General features: G+C 43.7%; 1 protein-coding gene across 6 annotated transcripts in view; it reads right to left on the reverse strand.

Annotated features, from left to right (window-relative positions):
- The window catches only part of PTPRT (protein tyrosine phosphatase receptor type T), a 680,142-nt gene that overhangs the window by 618,766 nt on the left and 43,661 nt on the right, over nt 1-17,715 (reverse strand). For 5 of the 6 annotated variants that reach the window (XM_033963543.1, XM_033963541.1, XM_033963544.1 and 2 more), the window contains exon 1: nt 689-883. The exons of the other annotated variant lie outside the window; for it this stretch is intronic. In XM_033963543.1, the coding sequence (XP_033819434.1) occupies nt 689-758 (70 nt within the window). In that variant the 5' untranslated portion in view covers nt 759-883. Of the gene's footprint in view, nt 1-688; nt 884-17,715 lie in introns of those variants that run through there. 6 annotated transcript variants of the gene reach the window in all.

Below are 17,715 nucleotides of genomic sequence, written 5' to 3' on the forward strand. Positions count from 1 at the left end.
CTGCCCCAAATTCAGCCAGATTTATTGGGCACTTGTCATCTTGGCACGGCCCAAACTATGCCACCCTGGCAGGTGCGTGAAAAGAAGGCGATTGCTATTAGAGTCAAAGACAGATGACAGATCCTAGTCTAAGCCAAAGATCAAAGCGGCAGATTCTGACAAGTGCCAAAAGCCCAAGTATGCCAGTCATCCATGGCCGGGGGAGGGAAGCTCCTGCCCCCCTCCCCTTCTCCACAGGCTACTCAACTTTTAATTTCAGGGTGCAGCGCCTCACCCCTATCACATCCAGCTTTGAATACGGCACTAATGTTTCTAGTCCCAACTTCCACAGTCACGTGGCTCTCGGGGGGGGGGGGGATGGGTGGTAGGAGGGCAGAAGAATCTGACAGTTGTCTTCTGATAACGAGAACAAACTGCCTCATTCCAGAGCCCAGCGACAGCCGAGAGGCTGCCTGCCCTCAATACCGGCTTTGTACTTTATATAACTGAGCCTTAATTGTGGACAGCAGTGCAGGGGGAAGGTTAACGGGGGAGGGGGGGATGCATGCCTCGCTTGTAACGCATCTCCCCCAACCCCCAGATCCTTCACTTACCTCCCAAAGGTAAAAGGAGAGAAAGAGCCGAGAGAAAACTTAGCATCTGGATTGCACGCAAGACTAACAGCAGCGAGAAATCGAGCCTAACTTACCTGCAAAGCCCAGTCCCTGCACCCAGGGCAGCAGCTGCAGGAGGAAGGCGAGGGCGCCGATCGGGCTCATCCTCGGCCGGGGGTTCACATGCCCTTAACGGTGCAGCCGAGCCCGGGCGCCTCCCCGACAGCCCTGCATTTGGAGGGAGTCGCTGGGCTCCTCCTCGGCTCTGTAGAGCCAACTGATTGAAGAAGAGCAGAGAGACGGGCAGGGAGAGGCGGGTTTCCCCCCGAGTCCTAACGCCTGCCCGCCCGACCGGCGCACCATCACTCCTGGAGATTTCCCACTGACTCAGCCAGGGCTGCCTCTCCCCCACCCCGCCCCCCAGCGGAGAAGCGTGGAATTACACAAGACCCACTGAGGCTTGGTCTCGACCATTCAAAGAAATGGAGCTAAGCTCCTAATTGATGCAAGATTTTGGGCTGTGTTGCGTCTATGGCTTGAAACACGAAAGTTCACTAAATCACAGCCAAGACATTTGAGCATTTCAGTGAGGTGGTATAAAGGAGAGAAAAGTTAGACCAAGACATCCTGTCCAATCTATTCTGCAGTTCTTTTTTCAGCTTGCAAGGAAACAGCACCCACTCCACAAATGCAGTAGGTCTTTCTTACAAGCGACCACTGTTAAGGGGTAAAACACGGACCTTACGGACCTCGCGGATCTAGACCCGCACATCCCTAAAAATCTGAGGTCCGTGCATTGACAAATCCACCTTTTAGCTTATTCCACCGCTTTCCCCGCACGCTCAGCTCAGGCCCCCGGCTCTGCCTTCTCTAATGGCTAAGGAGGGACGAGGTGCACCGTGGATTTTGCTAATTAGCCCGATCTTCCCTTCCTCCAGATCTCTCCCTCCGTGCTGATTCCGAGAGCCCCTGCGATACGACACTGGATGGCAAATAGCTGGGTTAGAGGGGGGGGGGGGTGAGTTAAAAAATATGTGCAAAGGTCTGCAGTGCATCTGACATAAGAACATAAGCAGTGCCTCCGCTGCGTCAGACCAAGGGTCCATCACGCCCAGCAGTCCGCTCACGAGGCGGCCCGTCAGGTCCAGGACCTGTATAGTAATCCTCTATCTATACCCTTCTATCCCCTTTTCCTTCAGAAAATTATCTAATCCCTCACGGATCTGAACTGCACGTCCTGAGGTCCGTGCCACTTGTAGTTTCTGGCTCCGACAGACCTCGATGACAATTTAGCTCGGACGGATCCTAATGCTTTTCCCGCCCTATGCTGAGACTAAAAGTGGCACAGACCTCAGGGCAAATGTTTGGCCGCTAGTCTCAGCATAGGGAGGGAATAACATTAGGATCTGTCAGAGCTAAATTGTCATCGAGGTCTGTCGGAGCCAGAAACTACAAGTGGCACGGACCTCAGATTTTTAAGGACGTGCAGTTTTAGATCCGCGAGGTCCGCATTTTACCTCTTCCCTTCTTTTATTACCTTGAAATTCTTGGCAGTAGACTATCGAGTTTATATGACTAACTAGTTTTATTTCGATTAAAGGAAGGGCAGGGAGGTGCCCGATCCTCAGTGAAAGGAATTAGATGGTCTGAAATGAGTGCTTAATGGATATATTAAACCCACATCATAAAGCCAATTATAGAAGATTTGCAGCTCCAGAGAACTCGTGGCAGATGCCTTGAAAAGAGTTGCCCCAGTGACTGAAGCTGGAATAAAATGGAGACCCTGCGGATTAGGGCGTGAAAGCATTGGCATAAGGCAGGGGTAGGCAATTCCAGTCCTCGAGAGCCGGAGCCAGGTCAGGTTTTCAGGATATCCACAATCAATATGCATGAGATAGATTTTCATCTCAAGGAGGTAGTGCGTGCAAATCCATCTCATACATATTCATTGTGGAGATCCAGAAAACCTGACCTGGCTCCGGTTCTCGAGGACCGGAATTGCCTACCCCTGGTAAAAGGGAATAGAACCAAGGAGCATTTTTGATACTGCAGTTATGCAGGCAAAAAAATTATAAGTAATTGTGCCCTTTGCATGTGTTGTTGTTGGGTTTTTTAAAAATATATATATTTATATGCTTTTATTTTAATTTTATATATTTTTGTTTCAGAGCTATTTTATTAATTAAGGAAGAGCCTGTTATCACTCTTCCCCTCCCCCCCCCAAAAAAAAAAAAATGCCAGGGGCAAACTCCCAGTAACTCCAATCAGCCCCCCAAACAAAAGGAACGTTCATTAGTCTGAAATTATGTACTTTACCTGTACCTGTCCATGATCTGTTCATGCTCCACCCATGTGGATTCCACCCCCGACACTTAGCTCCTACCTTATGGAACAACCTGTCAATTAATGGCACCTTTGATATGCCTAAGCGGCACCTACGTTTAAAGTTTATAGTGCTATGGCATTCAAATAATATAGCATTAAGAAGATTGTGGCAATAAGTGACCGACTATGGAGAAGAGGTGATTTTGTGAACTCTCTCTGTTGCAGCAATTGAATGATTGCGAAGCGTCAGAGTCTGTGAAGCTGTTTTTTGAGTTATTTTGGGAAATGGAATTCACTAATAAACTTTTGAGTCATCCTTGGAAGCAGAATCCGCTATAGTTTATAGGGTTTGTTTTTGGGGTATTTTTGAGGGGTGGGGTTAACAAAGCGGATCACAAAATCACATCCATAATAAAATAACACAAAGATATAAAATCCTACTGCAAAGCATTTCATCTTAGGGCCACACTATTAAATGGTCATCACTCATACTTCATTTCGCAAAAAAAAAAGTGCCATTTCAGCAGTCTTTTAAAAATATTCAAATCCCCTTGCGGCCTCATATGGGCTAAGATACATCGTTGGACGGTTTTGAACTTCTATGTGATAAATACACTATTTTCAACTTGTCCTAATAGAAACATGACAGCAGATAAAGGCCAAATGGCCCATCCAGTCTGCCCATCCAAGGTAACCATTATCTCTTCCTCTCGGAGAGATCCCACATGCCTATCCTCCCTCTTGAATTCAGACATAGTCTCTGTCTCCACCACTTCTTCCAGGAGACTGTTCCACGCATCTACCACTCTTTCTGTAAAAAAAAGTATTTCCTCCGATTACTCCGGAGCCTATCACCTCTTAACTTCATCCTCTGCCCTCTCATTCTAGAGTTTCCTTTCAAATGAAAGAGACTCGACTCATAAACATTTACATTACGTAGGTATTTAAACGTCTCTCTCATATCTCCCCTCTCCCGCCTTTCCTCTAAAGTGTACAGATTGAGATTTTTAAGTCTGTCCCCATACGCCTTATGACGAAGACCACACACCATTTTAGTAGCCTTCCTCTGGACAGACTCTATCCTTTTTATATCTTTTTGAAGATGCGTTCTCCAGAATGGTACACAGTACAGGGGCATCAATTCCTCCTTTTTCCTACTGGCCATACCTCTTCCTATGCACCCTAGCATCCTTCTAGCTTTCACCGTTACCTTTTCGTTACCTGTTTGCCCACTTTAAGATCATCACATACAATCCCACCCAAGATCCGCTTTTCTGTTATGCACATAAGCTCTTTACTCCCTAAACTGTACCATTCCTTTGGGTTCTTGCAACCCAAATGTATGACCTTGCATTTCTTAGCATTGAATTTTAGCTGTCAAATTTCAGACCATTCTTCAAGCTTCGCCAAGTCTTTCTTCATATTATTCACACCATCCAGGGTGTCTACTCTAGTGCAGATTTTGGTTATCATCCTCAAAGAGGCAAATCTTACCCGACAGCCCTTCAGCAATATCGCTTATAAAAATGTTACAAAGAACAGGCCCAAAAACAGAACCTTGAGGCACACCACTGGTAACCTCCCTTTCCTCTGAGCAATCTCCATTGATCTCTACCCTCTGTCGCCTTCCACTCAACCAGTTCTTGACCTAGGCCATCACTTTTGGACTCATCCTGAGGACACTCAGTTTATTCATTAGACGTCTGTGTGGAACACTGTCAAAGGCTTTGCTAAAATCTAAATACACCACATCTAGCGCACATCCTCTATCCAATTCTCTGGTCACCCAGTCAAATCAATTGATGCTGCTACAAGAATAATTAGTATCAAACTCCAGAACATATTTTCTGTTTTCACTCCGCAATATTGGAATTCGCTTCCCCCCAATCTGAGAACCAAAAAAAATCGACCATTTTAAAGGTCTACTTAAAAGTTGTTTAAAGCAGCATTCACACTACGACAACCTTCAATTCTAGACTCTGTCCATCAACTATCAAGGAAACACTGGCCGAGTTATAGGTCCTCTTTTACTAAGGTGTGCTAACCGATTAGTGCGTGCTAATTAATTTAGCACATGCTAAACGCTAATGTGTGCATGTTAATCTATGGATGCATTAGCATTTAGTGCACGCTAATTCGATTAGTAAAAGAAGGGAACTATAATAATAATAACTTTATTTTGTATACCGCCATACCCCGAAGAGTTCTAGGCAGTTCACATTAGTTAGACAGAGATTACAAGTGGTTACATATCAAATTGATCATAGAGTTGCAAACAGCAAGGAGAGAGTAGATACAAGTGGTTACATATCAATTATATCATGGAGTTGCGAAAAGCAAGGAGAGAAAGTAGGGGGGAGAAGAGGGCGATAGGTGGGGAAGTAGGTCAGAAGGGGAGGAGGAGGAGGATTGAAAAGGGGCATTAAGGGTCTTGGTCTCGGAATAGGTGAGTTTTGAGTAGTTTTCTAAAGTCAAGGTAGTTGTAGGCCTTGAGGACCATTTGGGCTAGCCAGGGGTTTAGTTTTGGACTGTCTTGCCCCGGTCCTTTTGACCTTACCTTAAATGTTTTCTTTTTCTTTTACAATTGTATTTCATAACCTCTAACCTCACGTTTCACGTTAGTCAAATGTCTGTGTTTAGTTTTGTTATCCGTACTATAAATTTTGAACCCCAGAATCTTTTTATTGTAACTCGCTTAGAAATCCTTATTTTTTTTTTTTGAGGGGGGGAGAGTTAATTTTTGATTGTTTTGTTATAACATAACTCACAATGTTTTCTTTAGTTGTATTTCTGCTTATTTATTTAGAGTATTTCTATACCACTTATAGCCTAAGTGGCTTACATTCAAGTACTCAAGCATTTTTCCCTATCCGTACTAGGGGGCTCATGCTCTATCTAATATACCTGGGGCAATAGGGGGATTATGTAATCCTAGGATTAAATTGTTCAGATATGCTGATGATATTACTATTGTCATTCCAACTTCATCGTCAATATCACATATTAGTCATATAATTGTTGATGTATTCAAGATCATCGAAAAGTAGATGATTGAGTTCAAGTTGAAACTTAATCTAGAGAAGACAAATTTTTCTTTGCCTCAACACGTCAAATTCATACCGAGACCTCTTTGGTATTAAATGCTACGACTTACCCAATTCAATCTACTATCAAGATTCTGGAGGGTGATCTTAGACCAGAATTTAATTATGATAAATCAAGTTGATTCTCTTGTACGAAAGGGTTTCCACACGTTGTGGAAATTGCACAATTTGAGAGCATATTTTGATGTTTCATCTTTTAAATTGTTGGTACAATTCTTGGTGCTAAGTCAGCTGGACTATTGTAATGTTTATTTTGCAGGTACCTGTACTAAAAAATATATATATTTATCTTTCTAGATTGCGTATCAATGCAGCTGTACAACTTAATTTGGTCTTGAAAAATTTGACCATGTTACTCCATTATATCATGAGTTGCACTGGCTGCCTCTTGACTCATGTGATATTTAAGTTTGGATGTATCTGTTATAAAGTCTCAACTGGCTTTGTACCCAATTATCTTATAGATTCATTCATTTTTTGCAAATTGAATGCGTTCCCGAAGTTCATATGCTTTTTTTGTTTTCCCATCAATTAAAGGTTGTAAATTTTAAAAAGTACCATCAATTTGTCAAGTTGAATAGAAACTAAACACCCACGAAACATATATTAAAAGTTTACAAGCTGATATGCAGGACCTCAAAGACTCAAAAAATGCCACGAAACACCTTACTGAAACACTAATGAGAAATAATACAAATATGAGAAGAAAATTGGAAGCTTTGGATAACCTCTCTCGTAACAACAATCTCAGATTAATTAATTTTCCTAGAGTGGCAACTATACCTCCCAGAGTCATGATAAAAAGGGATATGACTGAAATATTGGGCATATCAGAAGATTTGCTTCCACCGTTTACTCAGGTCTACTATTTGCCCATACGAAGGGATGAAGGGCAATATCAAAAACTACAAATACCACAAGAGGTTCAACAGGACTTAAATGTTTCCTTGATGTTGGAACAGTCGGATAAGGAAATAGCGACACCTGCAACGTTACTTCTTACTGTTGCCTTGGCACCAGACAAAAACTGGTTGCTGAGACTTTACTTCAAAAATAAGTTAAAAGAATTTTTGGGATTCAGAATACAAATGTTCCTGGATCTGGCACGAGATACCCAGAAGCGTCGATGTGAATTCCTGATTTTTGCTCTTGGAGCTTCCTTCTTTCTACGTCACCTGTGTAAATGTGTGATATTGTATCAAAAGCACAACTGACAACCTTTTGGTCAGCTGCACACCTGTGTGCTCAATGTTTAATTTGGTCACTTCCTTCAGTTGATTGTATCGCTGATTTCCTTTCTTTATATTTCTATGATCTATTATCTCAGCAGGCTCGCTGCTCTACTTCTTGGATTTATGTTTTGAGGACTTGAGGTGGAGTTCAATGTCTATTTTGTCTTGATTGTGCTTAATCTAAATAGGGAAATTTATATTCTTTGATCAGCTCCGCCTTTCTGTACAAGTGTATACTTGATATGTTTATGAAAATGACTAATAAAATAAATATTTTTTTTTAAAAAAGTACCATCAACGCCTTTTGTCCTATTCTGAAGCTTCTTGAGATACGGACCTTAAGCTACCGATATTGACCTCTGCTTCTTACCAACATTTTAGGAAACCATTGAAAACGTATTTGTGTTCCAGATTTTAGGGAACTGAAATATTTTATTCAACTCTTTGTTTATTTAACTTTTTGTAAATTGCATAGAAATTGATTTTTATGTTATGTTATTAACCACCCCCCGTTTACTAAACCGCGATCGCGGTTATTAGTGCAGGGAGCTGCGCTGAAAGCTCCCGATGCTCATAGGAACTCTAAGAGCATCAGGAGCAGTGCGGAGCATTCAGCGTGGCTTCCTGCGCTAAAAACCGCTATTATGGATTAGTAAAGGAGGCGGGGCGGTAAGTGACATGCCCAGGGTCACAAGGAGCAACATGGATTTGAACCCACAAGCTCAGGATGTTGATACTTAGGATTTTAAAGCGTTTGAGGATTGCGCAGATGAGGACGGAGCTTAGGCTTTGGTGGAATGAGGCATTATGACATCACAGTCTGAGCTCTAGAATGTTGCTACTTAGGATTTTAAAGTGTTTGAGGCGTGTGCAGATGAGGATGGAGCTTGCAGGGTTGGGTCAGGGTCAGCAAAAGAACTCGATAAGACAGGGAAATGAGTTCCCACGGGACAGGGGAAAATTTTTCCCCGTGTCATTCTCTAATCAGTCCCAAATATGCAAAATGTGTCAAAGTATGGGAAAAGTGTTAAAGAGGGGAAAAAACTATCTAGAAATGGTTGCCATCTTTAAACTTGGACAAGCAAGCCAAGAAGTACAAGAAATGAGTGAGAATCCATCAAGGAAGGAAACGAAAGAATCTGCAAACAAAGAGGGGAAAAAATATCTTTATGGAATTTGATCCATAAATTAAAAATGGCAAATGCACAATTAACAGTGAGAAATGCAAAGTATTACACAAGGCAGGAACAACATGTTGATCAAAACCCGGTATGTGAAAGGTCTAAATTCATCTCTCCTTAAGGATGAAAAGATTTATGGTTGTCGCCCAGGGTAGAGGTTTGCAGACAAGATTGTTCACAGCAAGCACAGAAATTACTGACAAAACATAGACATTCAGATACTTTAAGAACAAGCTGGAAACAGTACTCCTGGCTAGAGCAGGAAAAAGCAATTTGGGGAAGGACTGGAGACCGTAGCAGGGCTTTAAACTAGAAGACACTGAATTTAATGGTAAGTGCAGCAACCCTAGCAATTTAGACTGAGGTGCCCTCAAAATTGTGTTGGGTCTCAGGAAATTCTGCGAGAATGGTGGGTGGGGCTCTGTGTATATTGGTGGTGGGAAGGTAGGAATTTGATTAGAGGTTACCATGCAGTATGGTGATGAGAGCGTATTCTAGTAAAAAAAAAAAAAAAAACAACTTTCAGCGTTCCCTTCCTCCATACACACAGCCGATCTACCTCTAATCACTGCTATAATTCACATTCTTTCATAGCCCTTAAAATTAAAAATATCCATTTTGTTAGGCTTATGAACAGAGAGATATGTTTTTAAGTTTCATAGTAATGTAATTGCAGCTAGAGTTATGAAATAATTTTTTTTTTCATTGCCTGTTACTCCTGAGAAATATCTTTCTCCCATATATATGTATAATTTTTAAATTTATGGCCATAGAAGCAAATGATAAATGACTGTCAAGAGGTCTAAAAGAAAAAGACAATCTCTTAAAGACAACAGATGAGGATAAAATCAGGGTGGAGGGGATCTGGTTAAATACAGGAGGGACGAGGAAGCTGTGAGGGAAAAGTGGAAGCAGGATAGTAAGATGATATGAGCAGAGGTGTCAGCTCCGAAGGTTCAGTAGGTTTTGACCAGGGGTGCCTTTTGCTAAGGCGCCCATTATATTCTATGGGTGCCTTAGCACTTAGCGTGCATTAATCTTTAGACAGAACTTAAACATTTTGACTTAGACAAAGTCAACACAGGCATAAGTTCTGGATTAGGCCGCTGAGCTGATCGCGATCAACTCAGCAGCCCAGGCAACCAATCCCCCCGCACCTGTAATGATCGTGGCAGGAGAGATGCCCAATCTCTCCTGCTTCCTCCCCCCCCCCCACACCCCCACACATCACCGCAGGAGAGATGCCCAATCTCTCCTGCTCGAACCTCGCCCCAAACTGGCGTGCTCTTCACTGGCAGAACAGATGCCTAGTCCCTCCTGCCGGACACCTCCCCCGAAGCGCTCTTCACAGGTAGGAGGGATAGCCAGGCTCTCCTGCCAGTTCCTAAAAGACAGGTCGTCCAAGTGCCTATAATTGAAATGGGATATAGATGTATTCAGAGACTTTTTAGGTCTCTGAATCCCATTGTGCACCCAGAGCTCAAAGGGGCATTTTTTTGAGGAGTGGTGAGGGCAGGATGAGGGCCAACCTACACTTAGTCATACTGCAGGAGATAATCCAAAGTTTTATCAGGCTGCCTCGATGGAACTTATACGTGCTGACTTAGGCGATCTAAAAACAGGTCTAAGAGCCAGATTCTGTATAGGACACCCAGTCTCCCAGGGTGGGCTTGGGGGGGGGGCATGCCCTTCAGGGGTCTAGCAGGAGGGACTAGGCATCCCTCCAGCTGACAATCTTTGTGGGGGGGAGGTCTGGCAGGAGGGATTGGGCATCCCTCTTGCTGACGATCTTTGCAGGGGTGGGCACTCCTCCTACCGCGGACATTCGGGGGTTCCAGCATGATGAACTGGTCCCTCCTGTTCCGGGCGTTTGGGACTTGGATGAATTTTTGGTCAGGAATGTGGTCAAAAGATAGATGTAACACCTGGACATACAGGTAGACAATTTTCAAATAGAAGCCCATTATGGAAGTACTTTTTGAGAATGGTCATTTTCCTGCTGCTGACTTTGGGTTTTAGATTTCTTTTTATATATATATATATATATATATATATATATATATATATATATATATATATATATATATAAGGCATCTAGCATTTGCATACAGACACTTCAAATTGTGTTTTTTCCTTGCAACTACAGGCTGCTGAGAAGATGGAAAATTTGAGTCTTTTACTCTGCCTTCCTCTTAAACTCTCCTGACTTTCTTTACCGGGACTCCCTAAATATCCTGTTTCAATAATATCCTCCAACCTCACACCGAACCATCCGCTCCTGGGCGACTGTTGGCGTTGGCGTTGGCGTTGGCTTTCCCCCCCCCCCCCATCTGTTTTAAAGCTGCTCCAGCTCCTTTTTAAACGTTAGCACCAGCAGTCTGGTTCCATCCCAGTTAAGGTGGAGTCCATCCTTTTGGAACAAGCTCCACCTTTCCCAGAAGGCTGCCCAGTTCCTAACAAATCTAAATCCCTCATCCCTGCACCATCATCTCAACTTTGGAGCTCTGCCTGCCTCTTGGGTCCCACATGTGGAACTGGGAGCATTTCTGAAAATGCTACTCTGGAGGATCGGGATTTCAGTATTTCTACCTAAGAGCCTAAATTTGGCTTCGAGAACCTCCCACATTTTCCTATTTAATTGGTACCTACATGTAGCAAGACAGCGGTTCCTCCACAGCACTATCTAAAATCCTATCTAAGTGATGTGTGAGGTCTGTCACCTTCACACCAGACAGGCAAATGACCAGGCGATCCTCACATCCACTAGCCACCCAGCTCTTACATTCCTAATGATTGAATCACCAACTACAACAGCTGGAGACTAAGCCATACCCTGCTCTGCCTGGCAGAAACTATCTCTAGGAGAAGATTCAAGTTTAGAAAACTGTAGAACTATAAAAGGCTATTATTCTAAGTAGAGTTTGCTTCTATAGAAGGGAATCTACAATTTAGCTTTTCTCCCCAAACCTTTCAAAGCTCAGAGCAAAATAAGGTATTCTTACCCCAAAATATGTCTTCTACTCTTCTCCTCTCAGATGGAGAATGTCCTCTTCCCTCCTCTCTCCTCACATAACTGAATTTAGAATGGCCAACTGGTCCCAGATTCGCCTGATAAGGCTGATCCAGTCCATGTTTTAATTGCATACTGGGTCTTGTAGTTTTGCAATTCTTAGGGGATCTACTCTGGAAAGCAGAACCAGAAGTCCCTGCATGCAATGGGGCAAAACCTGGACTGGAGCAAGCCTGTCAGGCAAATCTGAAGCCACTTGGCGACTTTAGTTGTATTGCAGCACTGAAATCTGTAGGACAGGGGTGTCAAAGTCCCTCCTCAAGGGCCGCAATCAAGTTGGGTTTTCAGGATTTTCCCAATGAATATGCATGAGATCTATTAGCATACAATGAAAGCAGTGCATGCAAATAGATCTCATGCATATTCATTGGGGAAATCCTGAAAACCCGACTGGATTGCGGCCCTCGAGGAGGGACTTTGACACCCTTGCTGTAGGTGGTGTCAGTCCTCTTGGTAGCTCTACAAGACTTAAGTGAAGGGCTTGGTTGAGGAGGAGGAGGGGAGACCATTGTTGCCTCAGAAGTGGCAAATTGTCATTTTCATCATTATTCACATAATGTAAAATGCCGTTTCACTGCTGAGCCCAAAACGCCTCCTGTACTGCGCACATGAAAGGAAATTCAGGTGCCGACTGCCACTTGCTTTGTCTGCCTCATTTCGTGCCCTTAAATTAACTGCACAGGGTTTGCTCGATTTTCATTCCGATTCCTAAACTCCTTTTTAAAACATGAGGGGGGGGGGGGAGGGGGTGAAAGGGGAGATAGGGTCTGTCATATGAAAATTTTTGGAGGAATGATAGTATTTCATAGTATATATGGAATGGAAGTCTCAGAGTTGTGAAATTATTTGTAATGAATATTTATTTGTATTATATAACTGTATATTTACTTTCTTCCTTCAATAAAAATGTTAGCTCATAAAACATGCAAAGAATCCAACAAAACCACAGAAAAACATCAAATCGAACAACAAAAGCAGTAGTGATCCAACAATGACATGCAAATGGCTCTTCAACACTGAAATGAGCTCTCCAGTGGATTCTTAAAAAATGCTAAGCCATTTTCTAAAAGTGGCGTCGGCTTTTGGTGACAAAAAAAAAAAAAAAAAAAGCGACTGGTCCAGGAGTCCTGGTACAGGCATGGCAGTGTCAGAGACTGCTAGAAAGCAATGTTGTTCTGCATCACAATATCCATCCCCTGCAGTGGGAGGGATTCCAATTCTCTCACACCACCATATACGACCTCCCTCCCCCACAGTGGGAAAGATGCAAATTCTCTCCTGCCACAAACACCCCCCCTACACGCACAGATGCCCACTTGCTCCAGCCACAAACAACCCCCCCTGCAGTGGTGGTGACCCCCCCTTGCAGAGAGAGAGATGTTAATTCTCTCCCACTGCAAACAACCCCCCCCCCACACAGCAGGAGAGATGCCCACTCTCTCCCCCTTCCTCCACCCATCCATCCCGCATCTTCAAAATGGACCTTTTCCTCCCTGGTGAATCCTGGGATGCACCAGGAAGGGGCTTAAGGCTCTGATTGGCCTGAATGCCTATGGGAGGGGCCTTAAATAACTTGGGCCAATCAGAGCCTCAGTCCCCTTCCTGGTGTATCCGGGCTTTCATTTAAGTAGTGAACCTGACCTAGGTGCTGAGTAAGATGGTGGTTGGGTATTAAGAACAAGGGGAGTGTGTGGCCTAGTGGTTAAAGCTACAGCCTCAGCACCCTGAACTTGTGAGTTCAAACCCACGCTGCTCCTTGTGACCCTGGGCAAGTCACTTAATCCCCCCATTGCCCCAGGTACATTAGATAGATTGTGAGCCCTCTGGGACAGACAGAGAAAAATGCTTGAGTACCTGAATCAATTCATATAAACCGCTCTGAGCTCCCTAGGGAGAACGGCATATAAAAATTAAATAAATCAATCAAATAAAAAATTACTGGATATATGATTTAAAAAAAACAGTTTAATGGGGGAGTCATGCTATACCAAACAAGAAGAATTCTTTAGACCAGTGGTTCCCAACCCTGTCCTGGAGGAACACCAGGCCAATTGGGTTTTCAGGCTAGCCCTAATGAATATGCATGAAGCAAATTTGCATGCCTATCACTTCCATCATATGCAAATCTCTCTCATGCATATTCATTAGGGCTAGCCTGAAAACCCAATTGGCCTGGTGTTCCTCCAGGACAGGGTTGGGAATCACTGCTTTAGAAGGTATAAAATAACATGCAAAGTCAACAATTATTTGGTTGGTTTCAAGCAATTTGAAAGTCAGAGTCCTTTAAACGGAGTATCACAGGATTCCTGCCTTTTGTTATTCATTTCTAAGATATATTGAGGCTAAATCTAATAATACTGTGTTATAGCTTCATGTGGGTTTACACGCAGGCATAGTCAAGGAGAATATATGAGCCTACCACATGCGAGATATTGAATGCTGCTCTAAATCATAGTAATTTGTTTTACGGGAAGAAACAGACGCTCTCAATGGCATGTGTGCCTGCTCTGTTCATCGCTGCTGAATAATGCTGCGACGACCGATACGTGAGCAACCTTCGCTCGGTGTGATAAAACGATAGCCAGGGCTCGGGCATCGAGATATTCAAACCCGACGGACTAGGCAAATAGATCTCTGCTAATAATAGGAATAGTTTTCATTGCTTTCCCTTTTTAAACTGTGAATTGTTCTCCGCCGATACCGGCCTGCAGCTATTATACATTCTCCCCGCGGTCTCTCCCCTTCTCAATTATTGACCACCCGAGCGGTCTTTGTTTAAAAACGAATCTGCTATGAAGCTCGCGCACACATATTTTGTGACTACTGAATGAATTAGTCCCGTCTAAGGATGCAGGATGGGCTGGGATTTACGGCCCTTCGTAAAATTCCCGTGGAATTCACGGTGGGAGCTTGACGCGGTTTACAGGGTTTGTCTAATAATCTTCTTCACAAGTAAGATTTTGGCCAGAACTAAGGCCGTCTTTTATTAAGGTGCGCTAACCTATTTGCGTGTGCTAACCGCTAATGTCTGCATGTTAGACTACCGCAGACCTCGCGGATCTCACTCACCCCTGAGGTGAAGCAGATGTTTAAGGGTGTGCAGTTAAGATTTACCCAGTTCCACGGAAAAATGAATGAAGATTATAGAATTAGAGCAGGGGTGTCAAAAGTCTCTCCTCGAGGGCTGGAATCCAGTCGGGTTTTCAGGATTCCCCCAATGAATATGCATGAGATCTATGTGCATTCACTGCTTTCAATGCACATTCATTGGGGAAATCCTGAAAACCAAACTGGATTCCGGCCCTCAAGGAGGGACTTTGAGATCCCTGAATTAGAGGGATAAATGGTCAAACCAAATGGGTGGGGAAGGATTCTGAACTAAAACCCAGTTCATCCAGAACATTTTTCATTCTGTTCCATCTTCCATACAGCTTCTTGCCAGTTTGACCCAGACGTACAGGTGTAGGAAAACATTCACGGATGTCAAGGGTGAAACTAGAACCGACTCAGTCTATTTATACCGCAATAATTTATATTGTTTCCAATAAAAAGAAAAAAATTTAAAGGAAATGGAAGCATAATGTCAACCTTATACACAATACAAGAAATGAAACATATCTACAAGCCCACATCACAGAAGCCTCAGTGTTTAAATAAAGAAGTTAAAAAGCGATGAAACAAATTCATACTCACGAGATATCCATTACTAACTATTCCCTAAGATCTAACCCGCCCCCTCCGTCTTAGTCACATATGATTCCTTGTCTAACACAATCCTAACTATAACACATCAAAGAAATATATAATTGCTCTTTTGAAAACTAACCAGACATTTGCATGGGAGCTTCAAAGAGAACAAGGCTTCCGATTTGAAAGAAATGACTTACCACAACGAAAAATGCAGACCTTTTGCCGACAAGGAATCCTTATATGCTAAGGAAACCTTATCACATTGATGGGCAAAGGTGATGAGGAGAAATGAAGGAAATCGTCCTGGGACGTTTCCCAATATTTTCTGCGTTCTAAATCTCATCTGATCCCAGACTCGGCCTGTTTATGATACAAAGTAGAGAATGACCAGGAGGACAAATTTTCCCCAGTCCCTGCAGGGAACTCATTTTCCCGTCCTGTCCCTGTGAGTTATATTTCTGTCCCGGTCCCATTTCTGGAAGCTCCGTTCTCATCTGCCCAAGCCTCAAACGCTTTAAAATCTTAAGTGTTCAAGGCTTGTGCGGTTAAGGCAGAGCTTACAGGAATGGAGCAGGGACAGGGACAAATTTGTCCCCGTGTCATCCTCTAATACAAAGCTACCTGATCACCAGTAATACACCAGAAGGAGTACCAAGAAAGTTTTGAAAAAATTGCAGAATCTCTATTCTACCGACCCCACAAGAAGTCTTTCAATCCAAGTCCCATTGTGTTTTCAGGATATTCACAGTGAATATGCATGAGATAGATTTGCATATCAAGGAAGAAGAGCATGCTGATCTATCTCATGCATATTCACATATTCATTGTGGATATCCCAGAAACCCGATAAGACTTGGCAGTGGCATGTGGTCCACCCCGTGTGCCATGTTGGGGGGGGGGCACCAGCTCCCCTCTTCCCACTCCTCCCCAGATTGAGATTTTAATCTACTGTAAATACTAGTCCCTATTTTTCTCCAGAGTTTGGTTGTGTTTCTGTCGTAGATAGTGGAACGCTTTCTCATTGGGGGGGGAGGGGAGGTCCCAAAGGCTCCGCCCTAGTCCCAGCAGAATCCTGTGGCACAACCTCTCTCTCCATCTCTTGACTCCCCCACCTACCTTCCTCAGGTGCTGTCATTTTACATCTTCCGCCAGCCAGCGTGCAAGCGTCAACGAGCAGGCCTGTCTTTGTTCTTCAGCGACGCTGTGCGACGGCTACCTGAAACTTTAAAATTTCAGCGGCCGGGAAGAGGTGGGTGGGGGGGGAGGAGTAAAGCCCTAACTGAAAACCCAATTTTTGGGGAGGCCATGGGTCCTGTGGCCTCTCCCGTTCCGACACCTATGGTGTCTGTGATCCCTATCTCTGCCGTCATAGTGCTTGAACACACCAGACCTTCTAAGAATTCATGAGCTGTACTCTGCAATTAAAATCTCAATTGTTTCCTGCAAGATTGTTAAGCATCTTAGTTGTTAATTTATCCACCTCCGATGCTCACAATTTAGCATTCTAATTTCTCTGACTGCTGGAGAGATTTAAATTGCTACGAGGAGGGAAAGCAGCAGCGCAGACATAACCACAACTGCGTGATATGGAATCTTACGGAATTGTTCTTGCTGTAATATTGCCCTTTATGATTTAAATGCCAAAAAAAAAAAAAAAAAAAATGCATTCTATATCTGGAACCAATATTAACACTTCAACCGGTTCTATGTAAATCACAGCAGGATGGAGTGACTCTTCCATGTGGGGAAGAGACGCGCAACTCGATTGTCAAGTTACAACCCTGGGAGTTGCAATAGATGAGTTTATAATGTGTGCAGAGCTACAGGGCTTGCAAAAAATTTACTGAAAGCGTTCAAGCTATTGAATTGTCATAAAGAACCCTGTCAAACCGACGGCATTTCATCAAATCAGCATGATCTAACAAATTTCCTCTCCTTCCCTTTTTTGCTCTCTCTCTCTCAGCAACAGAACAATGCAGGGGATATGTAATATCCTCCATTGTATAAATAACTTGTCTCTGTGGCATTTGATTCTATTGCAGTGATCAGAATAAACCATAATGCTGTGGAATGATTACTTTGGGGGAAAGGAACACTTGAATCTTTTTCTCACTCAATGTGTGCTGTTTGGAGTGTTCCCTGCTACTTCGCTTCCCCTCCATCGGTGGCATAACGAGGGTAAGTGATGCACGGGGCGATGGTGCCTCTCCCCTGCCCTGTTCTCTGCACACCCCGCTCCTTCCTGCCCCCCCCCCCAGCTGTGCATACAGCCCCCCTTCTCTTCCCCATACCTTTTTAATTTTCTAGGTGAGAGCAACAGCAGGTTATCCCTCTGATGTCACTTCCTAGATGCAAGGCCCGGAAGTGATGTCATAGAGAGGCAACACTGACGCGGGCAGCAGGTTCATAACGCTGCTTACGCCGGAGAAATGAAAGAGGTACGAGGGGAGGGAAGAGGTGCATGAGGGCGTTGGGGGTGGGTGGGAAGGAGGAGGCAGAGAGGAGAACAGGGGCTTGCAC

Source organism: Geotrypetes seraphini, chromosome 11 (assembly GCF_902459505.1).
Source record: "Geotrypetes seraphini chromosome 11, aGeoSer1.1, whole genome shotgun sequence".
In the NCBI taxonomy this organism is placed as follows: domain Eukaryota; kingdom Metazoa; phylum Chordata; class Amphibia; order Gymnophiona; family Dermophiidae; genus Geotrypetes; species Geotrypetes seraphini.